The 27,858-nt window shown below is 36.7% G+C and overlaps 1 protein-coding gene across 3 annotated transcripts; it reads left to right on the top strand.

Moving 5' to 3' along the window:
• Position 1: 1 nt before the first annotated feature.
• On the top strand, positions 2-26,955 carry PAIP1 (poly(A) binding protein interacting protein 1). Of its 3 annotated transcripts, none has more exons than XM_066339798.1 (12): positions 2-172; positions 1,518-1,635; positions 4,861-5,042; positions 10,256-10,444; positions 13,823-13,935; positions 17,046-17,157; positions 18,712-18,837; positions 20,902-21,008; positions 22,964-23,081; positions 23,212-23,266; positions 23,855-23,948; positions 25,561-26,955. In XM_066339798.1, the coding sequence occupies exons 2-12, from the start codon at positions 1,605-1,607 to the stop codon at positions 25,652-25,654; spliced, it is 1,221 nt and encodes a 406-aa protein (XP_066195895.1). In that variant the 5' UTR covers positions 2-172; positions 1,518-1,604; the 3' UTR covers positions 25,655-26,955. The 3 variants fall into 3 exon arrangements, with proteins under 3 accessions (XP_066195895.1, XP_066195896.1, XP_066195894.1); XM_066339799.1 differs by having other exon boundaries at positions 1,507-1,635; XM_066339797.1 differs by lacking the exons at positions 2-172; positions 1,518-1,635 and adding an exon at positions 3,274-3,521.
• The last annotated feature ends 903 nt before the right edge of the window (positions 26,956-27,858 follow it).

Genomic DNA, 27,858 nt, shown 5'->3' with positions numbered 1-27,858 from the left:
GGCGGCGCGGGGCGGTCGCGGTCCCGGCCGAGCCCGCGGCTCCCGACAGCGGGAGAGCGGGATAACCGCGCCGAGCCGCCCGTGGCTGGCCGCGGCGGAGAGGCGAAGGTCGGGGCTGGCGAGGAGACGTGCTGAAACGCGCGTGTTGGACGTGGGGCTAACGCCGTAGCACGTAGGTGGTGTCCTCTCCATTATTGTTACTTAAAATGCGCGATGAAGCAGCGAGGTGTCGGAGTAGTAGGTGCAGGACGGGTACAGAAAATGGGGAGCTGTGTCAGCTTTGGACATTAGGAGGAATTTCTTCACAGAAAGGGTGATCGGCTCTTAGGGTGGGCTGTCTGGGGAGGTGGTGGAGTCGCCGTTCCTGGGAGTGCTTAAGGAAAGGCTGGACGCGGCACTCAGTGCCACGATCTGGTTGTCTTGGTGATGTTCGGTCATAGGCTGGACTCGATGATCTCAGCGGTCTTTTCCAGCTTAATCGATTCTGTGCCTCTGTGATTTTATAGCTGTTGAAATAATACATGGCTGCATCAAGAGCACATGGGGTTGATGAGGCAGTTCCAGAGGACAGCCAGACACACTGCCCATTGCCTCCATATATTGTCTTCACGCTATCCTGCATATGTTGTCTTACCTTCACACGATCTGTGCGTTGCATGTATGAGTTAGGCATATTTTGTTTTGTTGGGGTTTTTTAAAATTTGCTTAAGTCTGTGTAGCTGCTCCACACTGCGTGTTGCTGGAGATGTCACACAACTTCTAGACTTGTAAATGGTGACTTAGCAAGTAAAGTTAAGCAGTGAAAACATGAGAGTTACCCTAAGAGCAATTAATAGGATATTCTACTACTATATGTTCATTACTATGCTTTTGAATAAGCTTGTGTAAAATCTGTAGAGCTTTAGAGCTACATGTTATATCTGTGCTTTATGGTTTTGGCTCAATAACCATTGACTCCTACTATATGCCTTATCAGCATGGTAACGATTGGAATAATTCCAGCTATTAAGAATGAATTGGACTTCAAAAGCTAGAACCAGCCCTCTCCTTTTTTCTAATTAGAAGTATGTTAAAAAAAAAAAAAAAAAAAAAAAAAAAAAAAAAAAAGTTAAAAATGCCTGTGTTGTGGATAGTGACAAGGTTACAGTGTGTGACTTGTTGGCACCAAGTACTGAAGATGCATGTGGATTTGGTTCTGAACTAAGTTTTAGATTATTAGGTAAGACACTTAGGACAAAGCAAGTGTCTCCTAGTGGCTGCCTAGAAGTATTCATAAGTGTTGTATTTGGTGAAAGTTTTAATCCAGTCATTGGGTGCTTAGGGATAGGTCTGTCTAGTTTAGTGATCTCAGTGGTTCTCCTGTGTGGTCTCAGGCTTGAAGTAATTCACAGCTTCTCAGGCCAAAACATTCTAAGCATAATGTTAAGCAGTCTAAAGGGGTGTACTGTTGTAGGTAGTATTCGGGGGTTGTCATTTTGGAATTAACTACCTGATTATTTTTCTTAGTTTTGTTTTAGGTGTCTACACTAGGGAGAGGAAATTGTGTTCCCAACCAAATACAACTGCGTTCATGCAAACTTAAGTAGTGCATCTGCAAGAAAAATATGGATTTGGGATCACATTCCACTTTAAATGGTAAGTAGTTGCCAAACAGTCATTGAATTAATATAATAAAAAGTGTCTGCTAAGTGAAAAGAGTTCACATTTATGTCCAAAGATGAAAACTTACCTTGTTCAATAAATTAAAGCATTCAGTTCCTCTTAGGTGTATACCTTAAAGAATGAGATTTGCTAACTTAAAAGACTGGCATATTCAAAAGTGATCCCAGTATATACTGATGGAGATTTTTATTTTTCATCCTCACATTAATGTAATCTTTCCATTCTCCTCCCAGTAAGGCAAAGTTTACAGATGTCAATGTAGGTCATAATGTAGGCATTAAAACTGGAGCTGAAATAACACAAGAACACTGAATATTTTTAAAGTAGAAATATAGTAGCTAATTTATGATCTTTAAAGAATTGGTAATACTACTTAAATGAGTTTTGACAATGGTTTATACAAGCGAAGTATTATAATTTTTTTTAAGAGTCATCCAAAACATCTTGCATTGGCTCTCAATCCAGTTGCATTCTGTATTTCCAGAAGGGTTGCCTGGGAACACTTTCCCCAGTAACTTCATTAATTTTAACTTGTGACACTTTTAATGTCTGGCCACCTTTTTATCTCACCAAAAATCAGTCCGATTCATGCCTTGGGGAACTAATAAATTTTTTATACCCTGCCCCTTCCCTGTTAATAATTGAAAATGATAACAATGTAATAATAAACCAAATAGGAACTTGACTTCTAAAGACACTGTTTTACAATCCTATTGGATTTTTTTTAAATACTAGACAGTGCTATTCTGATTTTTTACCTGCCTATTTTTTTTCACTCCTTCATAAGTGGTGAAAAGCTTGACCCAGTGCCACACAATCTTTTAATTTTGTCTGTGGCGGGAACAAGCGGCAAGGGCAGCACAGACCAGGCTGTTCAGGGAGACAAAATATAAACTCCATCAGCAGGATCAGCTGAGGTGTGATTTGTGGCACACCAGATTACACTTGCCCTCCTCATCTTGAAAGCTATTATGAAGCAGAGTTTGCAAAACAAGTAGAGCAAAACTTTGGACTGAAACTGAAAAAGAATAGATAAATTTTAAATGGACATGTGAGTTGAACGATTCACGGTTTATGTGATAATATTAGGGAAAATGCATTATATGTACCATGTTCTTCAATTGGTTCCTATTGGCATGCGAGGTGGTTGTTAAACATTAAATCAGAAGAGCATTTGTTGTCCAACCTTGTGTAAATTATTCATGAAAATATGTTGTTCTGAGCAAACGTACTTTTATTTAGTAGCCCTTACCGTACAATAATATGGCTTTACTTTATGGGGTTAAATTTAGAATTTTGCCTGCAGCTTTTCCACCCCTTTCTGGTGGAAACAGCTGTGTATGCACAGCGTGGCATGATGCACCTGTGGCTGCAGGTCTCCCATTGTAGCTGAAGCCTTGGCCCTGCCAGGGTCACCTCGCCCCACTCGTTACCGTGGAGATGCAATCGTAGGGAATACGGTGCCTTTGGAAGCGCCGTTTCCAGGCTGCCGGGGGGCTCGGGGAGGGCGCGGCCGTCGCGGCGCTGCGCGGGGTGAAAGCGAAAGTGCGGGGCCGGGGCGGGCCCGCGCTCCGCCCGCCCGCCGCGCTCCGCCCGCCGCGCTCCGCTCCACTCCTCCCTCCCATAAGCGCCCGAGCCGCCCGGCCTCAGCATGTCGGAGAGTTTCGACCGAGCGCCGGGTGCCGGCCGGGGCCGCGGGTGCCGCGCACCGGAGAGCGGCGGCGGGGCCCTCCCCGCGGGCAGCGTGTCCCGCGGCTCGGGCTCGGCCGAGGAGCAGCAGCACCAGCCGGGCGGCCTCCACCCGCAGCAGGAACCATTGCGGCCTCCGAAGACGGCGCCTCTGGGCACCGGAATGGCAGGTACGGGCTGCTCTCCCCGCTCTCCTTTCGCGGGGCATCTGCGCGGTTCCCCGCTGCGCCGCAGTGGCGCCGGCGGCTGCCCTCGGGAGCATGGTCCCGTTCCCGGGGGTGCGAGGTGTGCGCCGCGCTGAGGCCGGGTCAGCGTGGGGAGCCCTGGAGGCCGGCGGACACCTGGGCGACTAGGGAGGGGTAGGAGGAAGAAAACCAAAAAGAATCATGTGATGTACGGTGCAGTTGCTCACCACCTGCTGACCGATGCCCACCCTGTCCCCCAGCAACAATTGACAACTCCTGGCCAGCTCCCCCTCAGTTTATGTACTGAACGTCACATTCTGTGCTGTGGATTATCCTCTTTGGCCAGTTCGGGTCAGCTATCCAGTCTTTGCTGCCTCTCTGCTTCTTGTGCATCTGGCTCACCGTCAGAGCATGAGAAACGCATGTTATTGGCACCTGCCTCATACTGAGTCCAAACCACACTGCTAGCCAGATGAGAATTAACTCTATCCCAGCTGAAACCAGCATTACTGGGTTATGGTCCTGGACCGGGTAAAGGTGTGATGTTGTATTGCAGCTACTTGCAATACTTTCTGTCCTTTCCCCTTTTTGTGCCCTCACATCTGAATGTGCTTTTATGCATCTGTTAATCTGGCTGCAGATGGTCAGCCTTCCCCTTACTGAAGAATTCCGGCCTATTTACAAAAAATAAACCCAACCCAACAGTAACACAAAGCAATGTTTGTTGGTCAGCTTTTTCAGGTAGGTATCAGGTTCTGTTTTCAATAAACTTATGAGCTACTCTGTAAAGAGAGCTTTGGAAACCAGGATTTTAAAAACACTTCAATTGAATGTTTTTGGCAAATGGTATATAAGAACAATAATAGTGTCCAAGTGTCCTTGAGAATTTTGTTGAAAATAAGTGTTGGTAAAAATCAGTAGTGTCTGTCATTTATTGACCTTCCAAATGTATCTTGTTTATGTATCTAAAATCTACGAAAAATCACAGGATAATTAAATATACTGCAAGTAGATTTACTAGTTACTTAGGTTAACTCTTAGAAAATGTGTTTACATAGAGAATTTTTTTTTCCTTTCTCTCTGTTTCTTTGGTCATGCGCACATGAGCACAATTTATTTTCTATCATATAGAAAGACACCTAGAGTGTGCCTAAATGAATATCCATACCTAAGAATAAACAATAAAACCTATGTATTTAAAGGAAGTATATTTATAGTAAAACCATACTTCTAGTAAAAAAAAAATGTATTCTGTGTTTCTTCTGTGTGGATACCTAATGATTTAGTGACTTCTAAGACAAGCTGTTAATTTTTTTTTTTTCAGAACACCTGCAAAAGACAGGAATTCCATCTGGATCACAAGATAAAGTTTCAGTTCTTGACCCTGGACCAGAAATGGCTGAACGTAAACTAGCTGTGGATCCTGTAGCAACATCAAACTTATCTGCTAAAGCACCTGAATTTTATCCACAAGGATACAACCAGAACTTCAATCAGAATTTCACAGTGAGTGTTTTAACTTCATTCCTTAGTATGTGCCAATTTACTTGTATTAAAATTAATAATGTTTTCTTGAGTTTTTTTATGTCAGATAATTTGAATTCTGTATTTTCTGAAGAGATTGCAAAAATTCTGATGATAACCTCTAGAGTTGCAGCCAAGATGTTAAGTGGTAACGGGTGAATATTATGATGTACGTGAGAGCCTCTGCTGTTGGATATTTTGCCAAAGTTTGCTGCAGATAACCAAATTCTTTTTGACTACACCAGGATTGATTACATCCAACATGAGAGTAAACTGGTTTTTTGATGACTATCTCTGTTGTAGTTACATCTATACTGAATTTTAAGTGAAAGCATAACTTCACTTAAAGCAGAATTCACAGGTTTTTGAAGAAAGCGTGGGAAAAAGCTTAAACTTTAGCTTTTCTGAGCACGGGCTTTGCCTTTCCTGATTTTCCTGTGCCACAGGTACCATTTGTCATGACTGCCTGGGCTAGTGTACCATTATGTGTCTTAATTCCTTCAGGGGTGTTGTATCACCAAAGGGCAAAAAAAGTGTTAGACTCATTCCTAGCAGTTACCTACCCACACACCTAGTAAGGAATGTATTGCCAGCCAGACTCATTTCAATTTGTAGATGCATCATGTAAAATAAGCTGGTGCTTCTGTTTTCTACTCCATTGTTTTCCATGTTACTGCTTCAGTAATTCTACTCCAGGGAAGATCTCAGAATTCTTGGAATATCCTTTTGTTATGCAAGCAGTGAAATTCTGGTACCGTATCGAAACAGGTGGGAACTTTTACAGATACAATCAAGTGATTTAAAAAAAAAAAAAGGATGCTGAATCAAATGGATTTTTAATAACTGGTAGAAAAATATTTTGAGATCTTTTCCTCACCAGTCAAATTGATGTTCCCTTAGTGTTAGCAGCTTTTACAGTTTACTAGATGTAATTACTCTCTTGTATAATAAAGCCCACTGCCAATTTGCAGCAGTACCAATGTGAACTTTGGTGAATCGATAATCTAGGAGAAAGAAAACTACTTTACTCTAGCACTGGCTACATGTTTTCTATAAATAAAGTGTTTCAGTTTCAAGACAAAGAAAAAACCCAAACCTTTCCAATAGCTTAGGAAGTTTGCTCTTAAAACTGCAAAGTTTCAATGCCAACAATGTTGCTTTTGAACTGTTTTGCAAAAACATACAAGCATGTGGGAGTTCCTGGTTGCTATGTTGTTGGAATATGCTGTGAATGTGACTCATCTATTAATAAAAATATCTCTGAAAACGTTAGCAAAACATGTTGCAGGGACTTCAATCAGAATATAATACACATCAAACAGTGTGGAATTTTTCTTTCGTCCTTCACTTTTACAAAATCTGTTGTTTTTTTAGTTTAGTAACTCAAGGAGTTTTATAAACTAAGCTCACTTATAATAAAAATAAGAAATTTAACACACTTTACAGTTACACTGCTTTTGACCATGAGTTTTAACATTTGAATCAAAACAAAGTTTTGAGAAAATTCGTTTTTTACTTAAAGTTAGTACTTTTGAGCTTTCATTTATGAAGACCCTACATTTTTAGATCTGAAATATTGTATTTCTCTCATAAAATACACATTTGTTTTGCAATAGCAAAAAACATTTATTATTTTAAAAAAAGTGTTGATTTCTTGTTGGATTGTGCACCATTATAATTACTGTGTCTTTCCATGTAATATTTGATTTTGGATCAGGTAATTTCCAGTCTTTCTAATTTTTTTGTGCTCAAAACTATCAATTATCTGTTAAGGCAGTTTAAGGAGTACAGTTTATGAGGTTTATTAGAATTTTTAGGAAAACTTTACCAGGCCTCCATGGAATTCTCTGTTTGCATACAGAGTCTAACCCATGAGAAATTGTAGACGTCTGCAGCAGAACTGGTGACTAGATAGATTTGGATTGCAGGTAGGAAACATCAGATTTGTTCCATGGAATGGCTGAGTGATATTAATATGGCTGTCACTCGATCAAATGGGCTTAATGGCATTCTTATTTCATAGCTTTAGGACTGATATTTTTGTTATTTTAGGGTTCCACAATCCTTCCCTCCTGCTTTTTTGGGGTTTTTTAGGTTCAGTAATATCTATCAGAAGATCAAGCCACTTAACCTCATTCAGCATGCATAGGTGGTTTTGTATATGCAACTGTCTTTTTGTACTTGGGTTTGCAATAACTTTGAGTTGAAAACTTTTTGAGTGCATGTAACTGAAAGGGAAAAAAGTTTATTTCTAAGAAGCCTGAAGAAAAATCAAATCAATTATAAGTTATTAGTGACTAAGTTCATAAGTGGAAATGTGAATTTACTAGATAAAGGAAAACAGCAATCAGTACATATACAGAAACTGAGTCTTAAGAGCAGGTTTGTCCTGTGAATTTTTGCTATAGACTTTTTGTTTTATTTTTATGTGAATCAGTTGAGTTTTAGTACTTATCTAGCCTTCTACTCTTATGTATGTAAACTCATGAATGGATACATGATAAAAGAGAGGCAAATCTACAATCTTTTCATCAGTTATTCTTTCATTGTGAATAATTCAGGATCCCATCTATAGCTATCAAAGATTAGAGAAATAAATTGGAGCACTGACTTGATGGAGTAATTATTGAAATTAACAGAAAATTTCTAGTTGACTTTTGTGGCTTTACATTACAACTTTGTGGTGATGTGTAATCTTACAGGTTTCTGTTAACCACTCCTCTTGAAAAATCAAGAGCCATTTGCTTTGTTTTCCTTGGGTTGATACATTGTGTGGTTCTACCTTTATGTTAAATTTTAAATTCTGACAGTGAAAAATGGAAGTACTTTATGTCTAGAAGCTATTGGGCTAAATTTTGTTAGTTTTTAAACTATCAAGTATAAATTTCAAGTACTCATTTTTCTCTCCCATTTATTCAGTTTCCTGGTGTAGCTAATGAAACCTAGACTTCTTTTGAAGTTCCATATTTAGTACAGGTAGATGAATGTGCTACAGAGTTTAGTTCTCTATGTTTAGCCTCTGAGTTACAAACTGGAAATAAGAGTATACAACAGGGACACCAGTATACCAAATGGTACTGGCATCCCTTACAAAACGAGAATGTTTTCCAAGACTGGATTCTTGCCAAGTGAGTGTGAGAGGAAGATACTTTCCTTTCTGCTGAGGATCTTGTGACAATCTGATGGCTGTCAGAATGAGCAGCTTCTTTTACTTGCTACAGCAGTTGCATGCTCTGGAGCCTGGCTGGAGAGTTTTCAGGCAGGTTGTTTGGAGAGATGCTAGTTCAGCTGTGTGTGATTAAGCTGCAGTAAGCTGCACAGTAATGTAATAGTTCTGTGAAACAAACTAGTTTTAAATTTATTATACAGAACTCCTACTGAGCTGTTTGAAATTGCTTTATAAATGGTGATTTCTGTTAGTGAAGCAGAGTAGTCATACATAGGCCTTTTAGCCTTTACTTTTTGGGTTTGTAAACTCCAAGCCATTAGAATCATAGAAAACTTTAGGTTAGGAAGGACCTCTGAAGTGCTTATGCTTCAGCCTTCAGGTTGTCAAAGGCCTTATGTAGTAAAAATTGGCCTCAATTTCCATAAACCCATATGCTTTTTCCTATTTCTGGTGGGCAACATTAGGTTATTTGTTCTTTTGTGTTAGTTAGTCTATTAGTGTTTTTAACTGGCATATCTTCTACTTATTTAAATATCGTAGAAAAATCTTTGTAGTTCTACTTTTGTTGCACTAATGTGTGCCCCACATTACTAAATTACAATGTGTCTCAGTGATTTTGGAAAGTCTGATTTCTTTACCCACACATTCTTCACAAGTCATGAAATTAATATCAAGATGTGTATCTGTCTTTCTCATAGTTATACCCAGCTGGAAAATTTTTACATATCTATGTTGCTTTTCAGTAGAGGAGAGACAGGCATTTTGAAGACAAAATAAAAAATCCTTATTAAGGGAATAGAAGGGGGAAAGGGAGAATATAATTATAATCCTTGTCAACATATTTATTTGCACTAAGTAAAAAAAAAAGAGAGCTTTATCATTTTAACTCAGCTTTACTGTAGATATCCTTTAAATATTTTTAATTGGTAGAACAGTTGAGAATTCTGATTTTCTTTATGTTACTCTTATATAAGTCTTGAATTGATAATTGTAAGTCATTTTTGTAGTAGTGCCTCTTCAGGCTCCTTCTTGCATTTCTGAAGTCTATGAGGTGCTGTACACAAGCTTTTGTGTGGTGTGACAAAGTGATTTATTTGTACTGTGTTACTACTAGTGACATCACAAAGTATGCTATCTTCTTTGCTATTCCCTTCGTATTCCAGCATTATAATAATCTGGAACAGTATTGACTTTGGATACTCTCACATAGATTCAGTTCTGAATAGACAAAATCAGTGTTTTTCTCTTCCATCAGTGGGAGTGTAAATACCAATAAGTGATATTGTGTAGCCCCTCTTCTCTGTAGAAAGTGAGTGTGTTTACTGTCTTGTCTGGTTTTAAACCTCCGTAACTGTAAATTAATGCAATTCTATTTGAATAGGTTCATTTCATGCATTGTGAATCTTTAATCTTTTGCCCAGAGATGCAAATACACTGACTTTAAAATACCAGTTTTTCTGATTATATTTCTTACATGGAAACAATACTATGTGTTTATTGTATTTCTCTAATTGCTCTCCCTTCTGCATATTTTGGGTGCTGTACATACTATCTATACTATACTATATATACACTATACTATAAAGCCCAAAATACTTTGTTTCAGATTTTCCATTCTTTTTCTTTCTATATTTCATAAATCCACAGTACAGTTAGTGTCCACACCAGGAATGGGTGTTCAGCCTCAGTTTGGTCATTCTACTCTTAACAGATGAACTTACTTTGTTTGTCAGTTAATCTTGCAGCCAGCTTAGGAAACTTACTACTTTTTAATCTGTCTTTTTTTCTTTAATTTTACTGGGAGACCCTAATGTCTTTGCCTGGTTCTTAAGGTGATTGTACTACATAATGCTTCTGAGGTGTAGAACTTGTTGAGGTCTATGCTCTGTAAGTGTTGAAGTAATAAAGATCCCTATCAAGTATGCAAAGACTCAAAACTAAGGGCTGTATGCTTACTTCTGAAAACAGGTGTAACAATTATTCCAGGTTGGTTTTAAGTAGTTGGTATATTCTTTCACTTTTGTAGGATTTTTCCTTTGAAGATCGATGCGATGGCTATCTGACTCTGGCTGAATACGTACAAGACTTCCTAAATCACCTCACGGAGCAACCAGGTTGTTTTGAAACGGAAATAGAGCAGTTTGCTGAAACACTGAATGTCTGGGTTATCACTGATGAAGCTTTACAAGAACTTGTTGAACTTATCTATCAGCAGGTAGTGTATTCTCTCTTAAGATGGACATTATGCCTCTGTTACCCAGTGTCCAAGAGAGGTATTCCAGTCTTTGTTACATAATTGTATCTACACAGTATTTTAACAATTTGTTATTCTTTCCTTTTAGACTTAAATGTACAGGGAAGGATTTTGCTCAGTAAATTGAAATGGTAGCTCAGATTTGAGATCCCTGAATTATATACATTTTCCCAGTTTGCTCTGTTTCCTTTGTTGTGTGTTTGTATCTCCTGGGTGACATACTACAGTTGAAATTACAGTACTTAATTAAAGGAAGTTGTATTTTAATTTATATATTTATATAGTAAAGATTGAAGAGACTTATACAACATTCTGTACGTTTATTCACTTGAGAGAAAAAAAGTCTTCATAGTCCTAAGATACTTTTACTTCCTAGGTATTTAAAAATTTAAATTCATATCTACTGTACACACCATCCTTTGGAAAATGCTTCTTTATTGCCAGGCTTTTTTCTTTATTTGAAATATGCCTATTTCAGAACAGCATAATTGGAGAAAAGGAAAACTCCTCTGAGGGTAACTAGGTCCAGTCCCATTGATGGCCATGGAAATGAGGACAGAGACCTTGAGCTGAACTCTGTACTAATTGGGGGAGCCATTGGAAAGAACAGCTTAATATGTGTTGCTTAGCAAATGACCTGCTGTTACTGTGTTTTGGGCTCACTGCAGAGAATGAAGCCATGCTTCTGGCTTGCTCTTTATTATGTTGGGTGTCTCACCCTTTCACAGGTTTGTTGCTTTCAAGTTCTACCTTGAATGCAGACTTTTACGCAACTGCAGAATATTTTAATCTGGTGTATGTGGAAGTGGAATGACTGGTTGGTCATTGTACAGGACTGTAGAGTCTCAGGTTTCTCATTATTATACAGAATTAATGCAAATTTAGTTGAGACCAGTTTAGTTAGACATGATGATCACCTGTGCTGCATTTGGCAACATTATTTTCCCATTCATTATTTGAACCTATGGAAGATAGTTTAGAAAGCGATTAAAATATTCCATGTAACTTTATTGGAAAGAAAAAAAAAGAGGATTTTATGCTACTTTAACTTCCTGTAATTTAAATACATTGACTCTCATTTAATTGAAGTCTTTAATGTTGCTTCTTCCTCTCTGCTCCCCTTTAAAAACAAGTTCAGTGTAAGGGTTCACTATGACTTTTTCAGCTGAGAAGCTTAGTGTTAGTCTGAAATTACATGAAAAATAAAGTTTAATGCCAAAAAGGTGTGCTAGTATCCAAAAGCATCTAATTTTTGATACAATGTCAGGCTAGCATAGTGTTTAAGGGAAGCCAACTATGCTTATTACTCTTCTGTCTTGAGCAGAGGCTTAAGTATCTCTCCTGGCTTTTCACAAAACAATTAAAATTGCTGAAAATTTTAAGCATCTGCTTCAGTGATACAAACTTGACCCAACTAAGCAGATTTACAGATGCTAGGTTTGCAAAGGAAATTTACTGAAATTAGGTAAACCCAAGTACTGTAGGGTCTTTCCTTCACCTCTGTGTAAAGTATCTTAGCTGGTCTATAAATATTAATTATATATTTATGTTCTTATTTATGTCTGAACAGAGTGAAGTGCCAATTCTTTTGTCTTACAAAAGTTGGACACTGAGTTCATAGTTTAAGAACCTTGACTGTTGTGTAGTTAATGCAGTGGGTTGTTCCTGTTAGAGGAACTACAGTTTCTCAAGATATGTGCAGATAGATTAGCCTTCATGCTTAAATTTTGACCTTTTTGAATTTGGAGATAAAGTAGCTTTACCAGCAGTAATTGTTCCAAGAATGTGATTTTGCAATGTAAGGATTGATTATTAGGAAGCTATAGGGTGGAAAATTTTTGTCTATGTATTCTACTCCAGATCATAATACCTAAAATTCAGTTATTTCGATGTTTGGTGCAACCACAAGCACAAACCAACTAATAAGAAGATAATGTTTAAAAAATACAGATGTGGTTCAAAGAGTTTGTGTAGGTGTTTGAGTGTTAAAGTTTTTGTCTCTGCAGGTTTGTTGGTTTGGGATGTTTTTTGTTAGGAAAAAGTATTAAAAAGGGTCACCTTACAAAAAAAGGAGTGCCTCTTCTAGTCAGAGCAACTGACTGAACCTAAGCTCCAGAGTGTTTTTAGGTATTTCACATGCCTCTTACTGGAAAGTGAATTCTGTTTGCTATCTTAATTACTTTGTTGTGTCTTCCAAAGACACTTTTTTTTTTTTTCCAAGAACTCTATGCACATAGTAGAATTACATTTAAGGTAATGTTTTTCTCTACGCATAAGAGGTAGCTAGGTATAATTGCATTAGCAAGACTTTTTTTTTCAAACATATTGGAACAGTTCAAACACGCAAACATATCTTTAGCAGTGTTAGATGATCAAGATGTAAAAGAAATCTTCAAAGATGGTAAAGCCAGAGGAGAAGTTTACTGAGTTCTTAGTATCCTCATTTTCTTTTGGGCAGAGCCAATGAAGTTATTTGCAGCAGAACCTCTTTTTACTGAAACTGCCTCTGAGAAATAATCTGAAATTCAAGTGTTGTTAGAGGAGGCTTGAAAATGAGCAAACAGTTGCCATCTCTTTAAATTTTTGAATTATATAGGTTAAAACAAAATATTTTTTACACAATATCATTCCTACCACCTTTTTTTAGATTACAAAGGTGTAGATGTTTAGCAGTAGCAAGATCTATTATAGAAAAAAAAAGGATCCATCAAGAGTTGTTAATTGTAATGGTGTAGTCTTACTCTCTGATTCAGAAGTTTGCTATTCTGCAGATTGCTGGAGCATGTATGGGAGTAAAGTAAAGTATTTCTCTTTACTTGCTCTTTACTTTCTCTTTACTCTTTGCTTGGATATTAACCATGGCAAAAAGAGATTATGGAATAGCTTATAGACTGAAAAAGACAAATTTTTATGGTTTTGTTTGAATGTACTCATTGTTCCTTGAGAGAGTATGTGTCCTTAAAATAATGTCTTAATATCCACTGTTGATTTTTTTTTTTTTTTTAATAAGCAGACTGTAAGTGACTTTGAGACTCTTTAGTTGTAAGTTGCAGTGCAGAAGTAGAGTTACATGAAGACGTGGCATAATGGTGGTTGTTTTCATGGAGCCACAGAATCACAATATAGTGAACTTTTAAGTTCTGCTGAAATGCATATACCAAAATGTTGAAGCAATACAAAAGTGAACATGGTAAATAGTAATTATTAATCATTAATTTTCTGCTCTTGAGTTGTCTGATCAACATTAAGCATGGATTTCAAAAAAGCTTTTAAAATACTTTCTGATAGTCTTATCATTAGTTTTATAAATAATTTCGTTTTCCAATTTTATTTTGGAAGGCCACATCTGTCCCAAACTTTTCGTACATGGGAGCACGGTTGTGTAACTATCTATCTCACCATCTAACCATTAGTCCACAAAGTGGGAACTTCAGACAGTTGCTGCTTCAAAGGTCAGTATCAGTCACTTTAAGCCTGTTAGTCTCTTCAGTTACATCTGTCTGTTTTAACTCTTCCTGTTGCATACGAAGAGATACTTATTTAAAATAGTAGTATAGGTTGAGGAGTATCAAAACACAGGTATATGCTGAGTATGCATTTTAAAATATTCTAATATTTTTAAATATAAAAATAGGACACCATTTTAAGTTCTGTGGATCTTTTGCACTTATATTAGATTGATCCCCAAAACAGTTCAAATTGGGAAATTAATCTGCTTTAAAAGTGCACATATAGTATTGTCCTTGTCCTTTGATTCTTGCCAGTACTTTACTTCATTGTGGGGGGTTTTGTTAGTGCTTCTGGTTTTTGCCTGAAATTGCTGTGTAAGGTTTTACCACTGATTGGCTAACTGACTTTCTGTCTATGAAATAGATGTATAAAATCCAGAAGGATAAATTTATTCTGTTTCAGTTACTAGAGATTTCTGGGGACCTTAGCTTAATAATTAGACTTTGTAGTGTACAAAAATGCAACATTTTACAATTATTATATATCTTTCAAGTATTACTGCATGACATTTGAAGGAGTACTGTACTTGGACACTTCAGAATTCTTTAGAAATATGCCTTTTGTTTTTTGTTTAAAGACATCTGGCTTCCTAGGCTTCAGGTTTGCCTCTTATTTGCACAGTTTTTACTTAGTCCAGCAAAAGTGTGATAAACTTTTATTGTAGTGCATTCCAGTGGTCTTTTATCATGAGTGTAATGTTGTGGTTTAACCTGGCAGGTAGCTAAACAGCTTGGAGCCCCTCATTCACTTCTCCCACCCTCCCATTGATAGGCAAGAGAACTGGAGGCAGAAAAAGTAAAGTCCATGGGTTGAGGTAAAGATTTTATATTAGGACAGAAAAGGATGGGAATATAATAAAGTGATAAAAGAATTAGCATATACAAAACAAGAGAGACATTCACCACCACAATGCCCAGACAGTTCTCCCCATACAGCTTTGTCTCTGGTTTATATGCTGAGCATGAGGCTGCGTGGGATGGAATAGCTGTGTGGTCAGTGTGGGGTCAGTTGTGTCTCCCCTCATCTTCACCCCAGCCTCCTCACTGGTGCAGTGGGGTGAGAAGCGGAAGACTCCTTGATGTAGTGCAAACACTGTGAAGCAACTGTTAAGACCCAGGGCATGCAGAAGCTGATAATACTCATTTTTCTCTTAGGTTTCTTTTTGTTGTTGTTGTTTGTTTTGGGCGTGTTGGGGTTTTTTTAAGTTATTCATTATGATTTTTTAACTGCATGTTATTTGAACATGAAAGGAAATCCCTGTTAATGTTGCATTTTCTGGTTCTTGGTTTTGAAGCAAACTCAATGGATAATATTAATGTTAGCACCCTGAAGCCGTTAATTTAAAGTCACATATGTTTTGCTTTCTAATATGGATGAAATTGGGAGCATGGAGGGTGTGTGCAGATAAACAACCTAATAATGTGACCACAGAGATGTCATCTTCTGTTTCTCAACAAAGTTTTTTACCTGAAATTTTGTATTTCCGCTTGTTAGATTTTCAGTTTTTCCACCATTTCTCAATCCATTACATGATCATTCAGAATACATTAAAATTTGTCTAGGTTTCCTTTTATCTCAAATACTTTTTAATTTTGTACTGTTATGTAAACTTGTGTATTTTTGGCACAGTTGCTAAATACTAGAAAAACTACTTCACTGCCATAGTTTGTTAATCCTATTTTTTGTATTTATATTTAAATTAGAAAATCATAGAATTATTTGGGTTGGAAGGGACCTTAAGAATCATCTAGTTCCAAGCCCCTCTGCCATGGGCAGGGAATCTTCGAGTAGACCAGGTTGCTTAGAGCCCCACACAGCCTGCTTTAAAACACAGGGATGGGGCATCCACAGCTTCTATGGGCAACCTGTCTCAGTGCCTCACCACACTCACAGTAAAAAATTTCTTCCTAATATCAAATCTAAACCTGTTCTCTGTTAGTTTGAAGCCATTCGCCTTTGTCCTGTCACTACATGCGCCTGTGAAAAGTCCTTCTCCTACCCTCTTGTGAGCCCCTTTTAGGTACTGGAGGGTGCTGCAAGGCATCACTGATGCCTTCTCTCAGTTGATCAATCCCAGCTCTCTCAGCCTGGGCCCACAGGAGAGATGCTCAGGCCCTGTGGTCAGTTTACTGCCATTCTCTGGTCTCAATCAATATTTCTGTGTCCTCCCTGTGCAGGGACCCCAGCTCTGGATACAGAGCTCCAAGTGGGTCTCACCAGAGCAGAGCAAAGGGGCTGAATCCCCTCCTTTGCCTGCTGCTCACAGGGCTCTGGATGCAGGATGCAATTGGCTTTCTGAGCTTAAGCATGCACTGTCACCTTTATCTTCTCATCACCCAACAGCCCCAAGACCTTCTTGGCAGGACTATTCTCAACCACTTCCCTGCCTAAGCTGTTCTTAATGCTTGCGATTGCCTTGACCCCTAAGCAGAACCTTACACTTGGCTTCGTTGAACTACATGCCCTTCATGAACTTCATGTGCAACCCCAGTTGGAAATGCCACCTCTCAAGCCTGTCAGGGTCTCTCCTGTGTGCCATCCCTTTCCTCTAGGGCGTCACTTAACACTGCTCAGCTGGGTGTCATGAATTATGTATCACTGTCACTTAACATGGCATGACAAAGAATTTATTAAATAAGTGTAAAGGCATCTAAGACAATGTGGTAAGCACCCTGAAGAGGGGAACATGTCTACTTTATTTCTTTTGGTATTGGCTGCCTGTGTTACTGTTGCACATCCTGCATGTTCAATTGTATAAATTGTGTAACTGTATTAATTTCTACATGTCATAAGTTGTTCCCTTTAATTTTGCTGCATCAGCTGTCTCAGTGCTTAAAGACATAATCATGTAATCATATGTGTTCCTCTAAAAGCATGCAAATGCTGTTCCTTTTTGAAGGCCTCTCATTCTTTTCACAGATCATACACCCCAGCATTCAGCTTGTAAGAGTTTTCATGCATTTCATAAGTTATCAGCATTCCTTTAAATGAGTAGCATGTTACATATGTTGGAATGGCTACAGATGGTATGATTGTGTTTTAATTTTTACAGGTGTCGAACTGAGTATGAAAACAAAGATGAAGCTACCAAAGGGGATGAGACTACTAGAAAACAATTTCATGCCTTCGTGCTGTTCTTAGCTGAACTATATCTTAACCTAGAGGTAAGAAGAAAGCTGGGTGTCACATGGCTCGTTATAAATTTTTTGTTTTGTGTAGGTAAACACTGAAATGGAAAATAATTTGAGGTGTTTTTCTGAAGGCAGAGGGCAGTAAAGTAAAAGAACTTTAAAATAGTTTAAAAGGTGTATGTCCAAGAAATGTGTAAATAAAAAGGACAAGATCATAAGAAGAGAAATGTATAAAAATTAAAGAATTTGTGGGAAGAACCAACCACAAATACCTTTGAAATGAAGCTTTTGGTATTTTCATTTACTGGCAAAACCCCCAGATGGTTATAATTAACCAACATATTAAATGTTATTAAATGCATAGCGGAAGCAGATCAAGATCAATAACATGTGATTCAGTGTTCAGGTACAAATAAGAGGTGTTAACTAACCCTTGATGCAGATGTGAAAATCCTCAAAATGAGGAATTGAAAATGAAGACTTTTAAAGATATTTTTTCTGATAGTTGAGTCATTGGCTCATGCATGAACTACGCAATCTTGTATTTAGATTTGTTTTCTGTATCTGTGATGTCTACAAAAATATGTACAATTTTTTTTTTTATTTTTATGCATGTGCATTCACAAGTTCACTTCTTGCTGTAATGTAGTTAAAAAAATATGTTTGACTTGATTATTTCAGATTTAAGCAAATACTATAAAAATATTCTGCTGACATAAGGAAAATCCTTTTCTTACTTCCATTTTTGGACCATAAGTGGAATCTACTTTCCACTTGCTAGAAGAAAAAAGGAAGATTTTCAAAGATTTTGGAACAGGGGAAGTTGTCCATTTCTGGAGTATACCATGTTCCTTGGTATATACCATTTGGTTTTAAACATTTTCTGTTATTTTTTAATTATATAAAGACTGCCTTCTTGAAGTAAACTACCACTGCTTTAGACAATACGTAATACAGTGTGGAAAAGACTATGAGGTTCTGGGAATTTGGTATTTCTTGGGCTATTAAACAGGCATTTGGTAGGCAGCTTTTCTTAGTAATTTGTTAGTGGAGAAACAAAATTCTAGACGGGCAGTGTTATCCCAGAATTGTAAGGACATTACTCAGAGTAAGTTTTCCACTGACACCAAGATGTGTGGTGCAGTCAACGTGCTGGAGGGAAGGGATGCCACCCAGAGGGATCAAAACAGGCTTGGGAGGTGGGGCCATGCAGACAAGGTCAAGTGCAAGGTACTCATCTGGGCCAGGCACAAATACAGGCTTGGTTGGAGAATCAGTCAGGAGCAGCTCTGCTGAGAAGGGGTTTGAGTGTTGGTGGGTGAGGACCTCAACATAACATGCATCAGAAGATGTATGTCAGCAGATTGAGGTAGGTGATGACGTAGATGATGTTTAAGGTCCCTTCCAACCTAAACCATTCTATGATTCCAGGAAAATCTGTTAAATGATTACAGTATTTGGCATATAGAGGTTAACTGTGTTGATCACAAATTAAATCATACAGCATTCAAGAGAGAAAATGTGTCTAAATTAATTTCTACAACTTAAATCTTTTAAATATTGGGAGATTTTATATATGTTTTGCAGATTAAAGGAACAAAAGGACAGGTTACACGGGCAGAAATTCTTCAAGAAGGCCTTCGGGAATTACTGAATGCACTCTTCTCTAATCCTGTGGACAGTAATTTGATATGTGCAGTCAAACTGCTGAAGGTGAGATAGTAGTTTCAAAAGAAAAAAAAAAAAGTTTTGTAAATTGCCTAGCTTTAATATACGGAATAGTACGGGAAAATTGCAAATGAGGGAGTATTTATAGGGGTTTATGCATTACCATATTAGCAGAGCAGACTACCTTTTTTTGTTTTCCTTAGTACCATTAGTACTGAGCCAGTAAAAAAGTAACAAGATGCTCTAAAAATAAATTCAAGGCATTTGTGTGCAATTGAGCAATAGGACTGAAGTTAAGGTGCAAAGGAGTAAATGCTTCTGCTGGTGTGGGAGAAAACTGTTAATCAGTCTAAATTAATTGTGAGTCTTAGGTATTCTCTGTGTTCTGAAGGACACTCGGCCATTGAGGTCTGCCACTTTTTGTGGCAAAAGGTTGTTAATATCCATTACTACATTCTGTGTTGTCTGTGTCAGTACTAGTGTAGAAATATATAGATTTCTCTTTCATGTTGAAAATAAACCTCTTTGGTCATAACCCATATCTTTTCCTGTAAAATGGTTATCGTCTGAGTAGGAAAAACTCTTATCTTCACTAGGTATCATTATGCTTCTGGTTGGGAAAACAGTTTAATTAGGAATGAAGGTCAAGTGCTAAACACTATTCTTCTGAAGATTTTCAGTTGGCTAGTTTGTTTTTCCTCATTCTTTACCCTTCTTCATACTCCACTGCTTCTCAGACTGTTCTATCTTGAATTTAATTTCTGACAGCTTATTTTGATACCATAAACAGAGAGTAGGGAAGAGATTTTTGTAATTTAAAACATTCATTAGAATTTTGGATGTTTAAAGGAGGTTGCTTCACAGCAAGTGTGAGATTCTGCTCAATGAGCACATTCACTCTTGTGGTCAGTCCTTATGTTGGCAGTGCTTCCCTGAGAAAAGGCCCACTGAAGAACATTTTTAACCAGCAATATCCAAATCAGGAAGCTTTACAGTGCAGTAAAGAAGAAAAACAGTAATCAAAATTGTTATATGAGCACTGTTATATCTAAAAGGTGTTACAGAACAAAGAGACTTTTTGTTTTGTCATGCAAGTGTTTTCTGCTGTCTTACAGTATCTACAAATGTCGAATATATATGTAGCTAGACTGAGCTACCTCATGAAACCCTGGTTTCACTGCTGAAGCAATGAATGTCTAATTTTAATCTTTTCCCTATAATACATTGATAGATACCGGTTGTTCTGTTTGCTGTGCAATATATTTTTAATTAATCTTGATGCTATTACCTAATTTTCCAGGATTAAGGTAAGGCCACTGTGGAATACTACGAATGCCAAGCAAATGCTGACCAATATACTTGCTTCTTTCTTGGGATTTTATGCCTTTATATCTTCAAGTGCAATTCCAAGCACTTGTGATCATGTAGTATTTATGCTGAAGACATTGTTAAAAGTGGAAAACTATTTTTTTTCTGATTTAACCCTTCCTGTGCAAGCATTTGGGCAATGAAGTACCTATTCTTGTAGTAAAAGGCTTTCATCTGTAGCTGTTCTAGACTGACTGCTGCTAAAGCTTTCCTGGCAGCAGCTTTAGCCTCATAGATTTTTATGTATTAAAGTTCAGGTTGGCTTCTTCAGATCATTCTGGTCTCCTTTATATATACCCAGACGAAATTCTCTGGCATGTGTGATGCTGGCCGAGGGGACTGAAGTTTCTAAAGTTCAATGAAGTATTTGCTGTTGTCATGCTAACTGGTGGAATCAGTTGCAAAAATAAGATTTAAAGGGAATAAAGGATGGAAACCATGTACTTGAGATCTGACCAATGTCACTGAAGAGTTGTTTCAGAATCATATTTCAAGACTGAAACAAGTGGCTATGGACTTCTAGGTAACATAAATATTGGACATAGAGCTCCTATATTGTCTGTAGTTTAAAATAAACTATTTAGGAGGTCTATCAATCTGTTAGGAAAGAGATACAGGCAGCTGGAGCATCAGCCATCAGGTAGTCCCAAGTGTCATGAATTGTTACAAAATCTCTGAAGTTGACTGTTTATTAAGGATGTCTAATTTTCTTTTAAAAAGTTACTGATCCCTTGTCTTTAGCTGACAGGTTCCGTTTTAGAAGATGCCTGGAAAGAAAAAGGAAAGAATGATATGGAGGAAATGATTCAGAGAATTGAAAATGTTGTGTTGGATGCAAACTGTAGCAGGTGAGAAGATAAGTTTATATGCAGGTTTTTTGCTTATATGAAAAAGAAGACCTTGAAAAATCTTTAACTATAGTGAACAGGTCCAAAATATTATCTTTAAAATTTATATTTATGAAAATTAATGTGATGTCTAGGTCATTTTCCATGTAAAGAAAAATAAAAGGTGTTTTTCAGTTGAAGGGCAATGGGGCTTTTTTGGCAGTTGGGTTGATTTTGTTTTGGGGTGGATTTTTTGTATTTTAGTTTCTAATAGAGATTCAAGTACCACTGTTTGGTTGGATTTTTTTAACCTATTAGTTCTCGATATCTTTAGGTGCTTTAAGCTCTTAAAGCAGTATATATAAAAGAGAAAATGGGGCAATATCTCATGGTTTAGATACTTCTAGTTTTGAATTGAACATGAATAAATACATACAAACAGTATAAAATATGTAGCAGTATTAAATACATACAAATAACTATAAATTAAAGGCAAAATTAAATATACTTTATGGTTTGATTTTTGTTTTGTTTTTTCCTGGAGAGCATACCTTTTTGGCAAGGTCTTAGCTTTAATCTGGAAAAAAATGTGGTTGACTAATGTATTAGTAATATATTTTTGGTTGACTAATCATAAAATTGTCATTAAATCACCTCTGTGCATGAGATTATCTGATTGTGCTGTGCTTCATCCTCAGCTTCTTGCAAACTTACTAAAAACCTGTAGAGGGCTCAGACACTGATCTCTTGCCATATGGAGGGAGGCCAAGAGTAGTTCGTAACATCTGTGGGTTGTAATTGAGCTGCCCCCAAGGAGGATATGGAAATCTTTGCTTCAGGAACCAAAATAGGTGGCACAAGCAGAGGCTTCAAATATAGAGAACAACAAACTAATTTTGATGCCTTCCCACTGGTCCTAACTTCACGAGCCAGATATAGGTGACCAAAAGGAGTTAACCTTAAAAGGATCCTTAGGTGCAGAACTCACTAGGTGGAAAAGCACCGAAGATGCAAACACAGCATAATGCATGTACAATTTCCTTATATTTAGGAAATCAGCATAACTAACAGGGATCCCAAGGTAGAGACATAAATGATGAGGTAATCACCCCCCAGAGCAACCCTGTGTGAATTCCTCCCCCTCCTCAGATAGGAACTAAACTTTATTTATGAAAATGTGCCTGGGAGAGCTGGTTTTAACATTCCCTGAGAATCTAACCTTGGACCACCAACTTGGAGCCACAGAGGAATTTGTTTTGTCTTTCTTCTAATAGAGCAGATAAAATGCTAGCTGCAAATGTTGTAATAGGCTACAGAGCCTCAAATATATATGTCAAGAATATAGAGAATACATAAAAGAAAAAAGTCAAAAATCAATTCAGCATTAATTTCAACTGGGAAAAAAACTGAAATTTTTATTTATTTATGTATTCTTTAATGATACTCTTCTCCATAGATGAGATTAAAAGAATAGTGCATTTTCTCTTATTTTAGGGATGAAGTGGGTGTTGGTATCTAATGTACTGGGGACATTATTTCTTGATTTTGACTAAAACATTTCAGTATGATGAAGAGGACTAAAGTTAGGAGGATAGAATAGATGATCTTCGAATTTTATTTTAATTATCTCTCTTTTTTTCCCAGAATAATCTTTTATCAAAAAGGAATTTTTTTCTTCAACAACAGCGAATTGTGGTATCTCAATAAAAACTACAGCAACTTCCTTTTACATGAGCTCCTTACTTAATAGCAGATGAAGTGCAGAGGCTGAATATCTCATAATTGACACATAAAGCATCTGGACTTGCAGTTGTAAAATTGAATTCATAATTATCTACGCACGGGAACAAGTTTTGTCCTTCTTGAACTTGGTTTTTTGGATGGATTTAAACTATCTTGTATTTGCATAGTAAGAGAAACCAAATTGCTTGCTTGGCACAAAACATTCTAACTTTTGTAATGCTTCTCTATTTCAGAGATGTGAAACACATGCTTCTGAAACTAGTAGAACTGCGATCTAGTAACTGGGGTAGAGTTCATGGAACAGCTCCACATGCAGAAGCTACCCCTGAAAATGACCCAAACTATTTTATGGTAAGAATATATGGACATTTCAGTTCCTTAATTTCATGTGGATTTGGTTTGATTCATAAACAGTTGCATTACTCAAAACTACAAACCTCTTTCTGAATAAATATAACTTTCTGTATGACTTTATTTTTAGAATGAACCAACATTTTACACCTCTGATGGTGTTCCTTTCACTGCAGCAGACCCAGGTATGGCATAAATTTAGCTTACCAGTCTTCTCAATCTTCTTTAAAATGTAATTAAGTTTATGGCGCGTTGGAGAACATAAAATGTTATTCTTCAAGAATCTAAAACCTGTACAACTTAAATGACAAAATTCTGCCTGAATTCCTGGTTTAGTGGAGCACACGATTTATTCTGTATTAAGGGTGGTCGATGTTTGAAATGGAGAATGTTCATTTGAGTTCATAGAGGTCAGAAGAACTTGTTCAGTAGTCCATAGCATTTGGTCTTTCCAGAAATATTCAAGTCTTCTTTTGTTTGTTCATTGTTAGCATCAAAATCTTTGGTTTCTTTATCTGTAATCTGAGCACAACGTGGCATAACATCATTTGAGATAAAGACATCTATCACTACCTTTACAGTTCTATGGGAAGTTAGGCATCATTCTTAGACATCTATCCATGTCTTGAGAATACATTGCAGAAGGAGGTTTTCCTATTAATGTTTCCTGCCTTTTATGGTTTCATTAACCAGCCAATTTTCAAACTTTATATTTTCTGTTAATTTAGAGGACTAGTTTTATATGTTACTCAGTCTCATTTTTACTTTGCCAGATTATCAAGAAAAATACCAAGAGCTGCTTGAAAGAGAGGATTTGTTTCCATATTATGAAGAAAATGGAGCAGATCTGTCAGGACCTGGAGAGCTGTATGTTTTCTTTATTAGTGACATATTTTTTTAATAGCAGTTCTTTTTACTGTGATGTTGTGATAATGCAAACTTAGGATTCCAATGTTGACAAAAAATGAAACTAAATAATGTAATTTTTTCTTAGTTCTACAGTGGATGTATTTGTTTGGGTTTAACTTGGTTTTTAATCACTCAAGTTTGAAACCTATTTAATGTTTATTCTGCTGAGTATGGTAATTACATTTCAGATGATTTTGGACATGTACAAAGATACTTCTGCATTAAAAAAAAAATTGCAAGCAAAATGAAGCACCAAGCCTTCAAGTGTTTGTAGTGAGGCTACCTAAATTTTTTTGACTGATGTGCATGAACATCCCAGCAAGAGATGATTAACAAATTTCCAGTGTCTTTCAAAGGGAGAAAGTGTTAACTTTCTCTCCTCAGCCTAAGTACTGTTCTTCCCTTCAATTAGAGGGCTACTCAGTATTCTTGTAGAGCAAGAAAAGCAACCTAATGGCAAAAGGGGAAGCAATAAGTGAGAATATAGTCTGACTTTTTGGCACTGGTTTATAAGAAAGAAATAAGTAAAATACGTAGATGAAATATGGTCTAAAATAAATTCCTCTGAGCTTTATGCTCACAGAGGAGGACTTTCAGACCATGATTTGACACACAAGAACATTTTCAGTGTTGTTTTTATGTGTGATAAGAGTGTAGGCATGGATCACTATTGTTTTAGTAAATTAGAAAACTTTAGAGTTGTACATAGCTGAGGGGAATGTCAAGAACTTTGGAAAATACTACCTCTGCTTAGAAGAAAAATGCAAATTTGAGACAGATAGCAGTTAAAACCCACAAAAAAATCCTAAGAGTGACATGTAGAACACTCCGAGTCAACCTTCCACCAAGGTGACTGTAAACTTCTTTTCTGAAGTCTTAAGAAAAGCTTAGAAACATTTCTGGTGATTCTCTGTCAACTATTTCTCATGACTGACATCAGGGAGGAGGGTTCTGCGTGAGGGCTCTTCTGAAGGCTACACTTCTACAAGAATGAAGGAACGTATGAGAAATACGTAGACTGCTTCCTCAGCGCAGAACACTTTGAAGCAAAAAAACTTTCGTTACACATTTTTTTATGGCCTTCTTTTACATAACAACAAACAGGAATGCAGGGTTTCTATATTAATGTATTCTGTCTTTGAACTAGGATGTTGACCAATCAAAATTTCCTTAATATGGTAATAATTATGAGTTTTTTGTAAATGGAGCATTACAGATGCATTATTAAATTTTAGGAAGCTTGGATTGCATGATTGCATATTCTATCATCTTGGAAACTATTTCTGTCTTTTGAACTTTTCAAATTTCTTATTTTGAAATAAGATGATCTAAAAAGGTGGCAAACACTGTAGGTATTTATACATATCTGTGCTGCTTTGAGGTTTCTGTTGTTTTCCTAGTACCCATTGTTTTTTCCTGTTCATTCCCTTTAAGAAAATGTCATAAATAACAGTCATTTGTAAAGCTTTGTTTTATTCGTGACATCTATACGAATTCTAAAAATCTGTTTGCTCTGAAAATCTGCATGTAAACTTAACACCTTTGGTGATTTTTTTTTTTTTTCCTTCAGGTATTTTGATGAGATTGATGATGAGATGGACCCAGAAATTGAAGAAGCTTATGAAAAATTCTGTCTAGAATCAGAACATAAGAGAAAACAGTAAGATGTTATGTATTAATGTTAGTTTATTTAACCACTTTAGATATGTTTAGAGTGAAGGGGGACACAAAACATTTGTACCAAAACGAGAAACCTGCGTTTCTCTGAGTACTAATGTTACACAATTTCCATTTTGTTTAACAGAATCTGCCAAAAATTGTAAACTTATGCCCTGTAACTTAAAATGTTGTGTATATATCATAGTTTATTTTGTGAAAAATGTTTTTTGAACAATGTTTTGGCTGCAATAAAAATTATTTGAAAGTTATAATTGAAATTAAAATTTCATGGGGGATTGTCCCTTAAAACTTCCCTTGAGGAAGAAAGGGAAAGAATAATGAATTTGCTTGCTTGTGTGCTTTAGTATATATTGGGATTTACTCATCCTGTTTACCATATACAGTGTATCTTGCATTTACTTCCTCCACTTCCCCCCCCCCCAAAGAAGAGTATGGTCCAAATGAGATAAATTTTTGTTTCTGTATATCACAATCATGAAAAATGGCTTGTGAAGGTTTTGTGTATGAGATTTTGTTTTATTCATTTCCTTTTTCTTCTTTCAAAACATACATGGGTGAGGTCTAGACTTTTCTTTTTTCCTGGAATAAATGTGTTATATGTTGATACGTGAAAAAGCAAGCAGTATTTTGGAAGTGAGGTGCTTTCAAGATCTTTGGTTCAGATAAGTTTATTTTCAAATCTACAAGAAAAAGCTATTCTGTAATTTGTTGTGTTCTTCAAGGCAATAGTAATACACTTATGTTCTAAACCATGCCTCTCAAGAGTATGTGCAGTGCTTTTTTTTTTTTTTTCTTTTTTTTTTGCTTTTTCTAGTAATGTATCTAACATGTCTAACCTTTTGCAACCTTGTAACTTTCTTTTATTCTTCTAATTTTATGTAGTTTGATTTAATTTTGTAGTTGGAGTAAATTCATATATTTCATAAATGTTAACATTCTGAAGCCAACTGCTCTTTTTTTGACTCCATATAATCATGTTGGTTTTCCTAGGATACTCCATCGTTGTTGTTGCCAAACTCAGTTGAACTGTTTCCTGTTACTTGTTGCTGGTTAGACTTGAGTAGAAATCCTTACCAGAAACAAACACAAGTATTTCCCAACAGTTAGCTGCTCTAAAGAACACGCATTGTAAATATGCATGTAAATAATTCTGATAATATTTCACTGTTATTTGTTTGGTTAATTGTGCATCTGCTAGTAGAGTAAGCAGTGACTGTTTTCTGGATGTTTATTTAACATACTTATTTAGGTTGGAGTTTTGGAAAATAAAATTTAACTAGCTTTATTTCCTTTGGCATAATATCACTACCTTGTCTTCTTGCTTTAAAACAAAAACCATTTTATCTTCTTCTATCTCTCCTTCACTGAGCACTCCTTTCTCTTCTTCAAAGTACACAGTTGCAGAGATGATTATCTTTCGATTCTTGGTGGAAAAATAAAATGTATCAAAATGCAATATGTTCATAAAGACTGTATTAGCATTCGAAAATGTTTCAACTAAAATTCAGAAACTTGTGAAAACCATATGACTTTCAAATACATATTCTCTAAACTGAGCATAATTTTCATACAAAACTTGTAATCTAAATACAGGGCAGACTTTCTGCTGGCTTTACAAGCAGATGTCTTGTGGAAATTGTATTTATTCAGAACTTAATTCATATATGCTTTACAGTAAAGTAACAGTGACTCAAAGGGACTGCATTTCACATGTTTTAGTTTTGCATGATTTGTGGTGAGTCTTCTTTTTCTGTAAGGTAGCTGTCAGCTCCAGATGTACAGTCAGCTTGTGGAAACAGTAATTTAATGAGCAGATAAAAAGCATGCCAAATCACTGAGTAAAAAAAATTTCAGGAACTAGGAATTGTATATAGAGAGTGCAGCTCAGGTTTTTCTTCAACTGAAAATATTAAAAAATCATGAAGTGAGACTTATAAACTTCTACAGCAGTTTGAATAAGTTCTGTACCTATGAGCTTTGTAAGTGCTTTCAGTTTTTACTGTTAGGGAAAAACTGGTTTTGACTCTGTCCTGCTGTGTAAGGAAAACAGGATAATCTTTTAGTAAGTCTTTCCCACTTGTCTTCAGTCTCACAGAACTTCAATACAAGCTAGTGAATGTGAGAGAGCAAAAGAAAGCAGCACGTTTCTTACTGCTGAGTCAGGATCCCCTTGTCTGCTCACTCTTAA

Source organism: Sylvia atricapilla, chromosome Z, assembly GCF_009819655.1.
Source record: "Sylvia atricapilla isolate bSylAtr1 chromosome Z, bSylAtr1.pri, whole genome shotgun sequence".
In the NCBI taxonomy this organism is placed as follows: domain Eukaryota; kingdom Metazoa; phylum Chordata; class Aves; order Passeriformes; family Sylviidae; genus Sylvia; species Sylvia atricapilla.
Note: the sequence above shows the minus strand (reverse complement) of the source record. Positions and strands in the feature narration are given on the sequence as shown.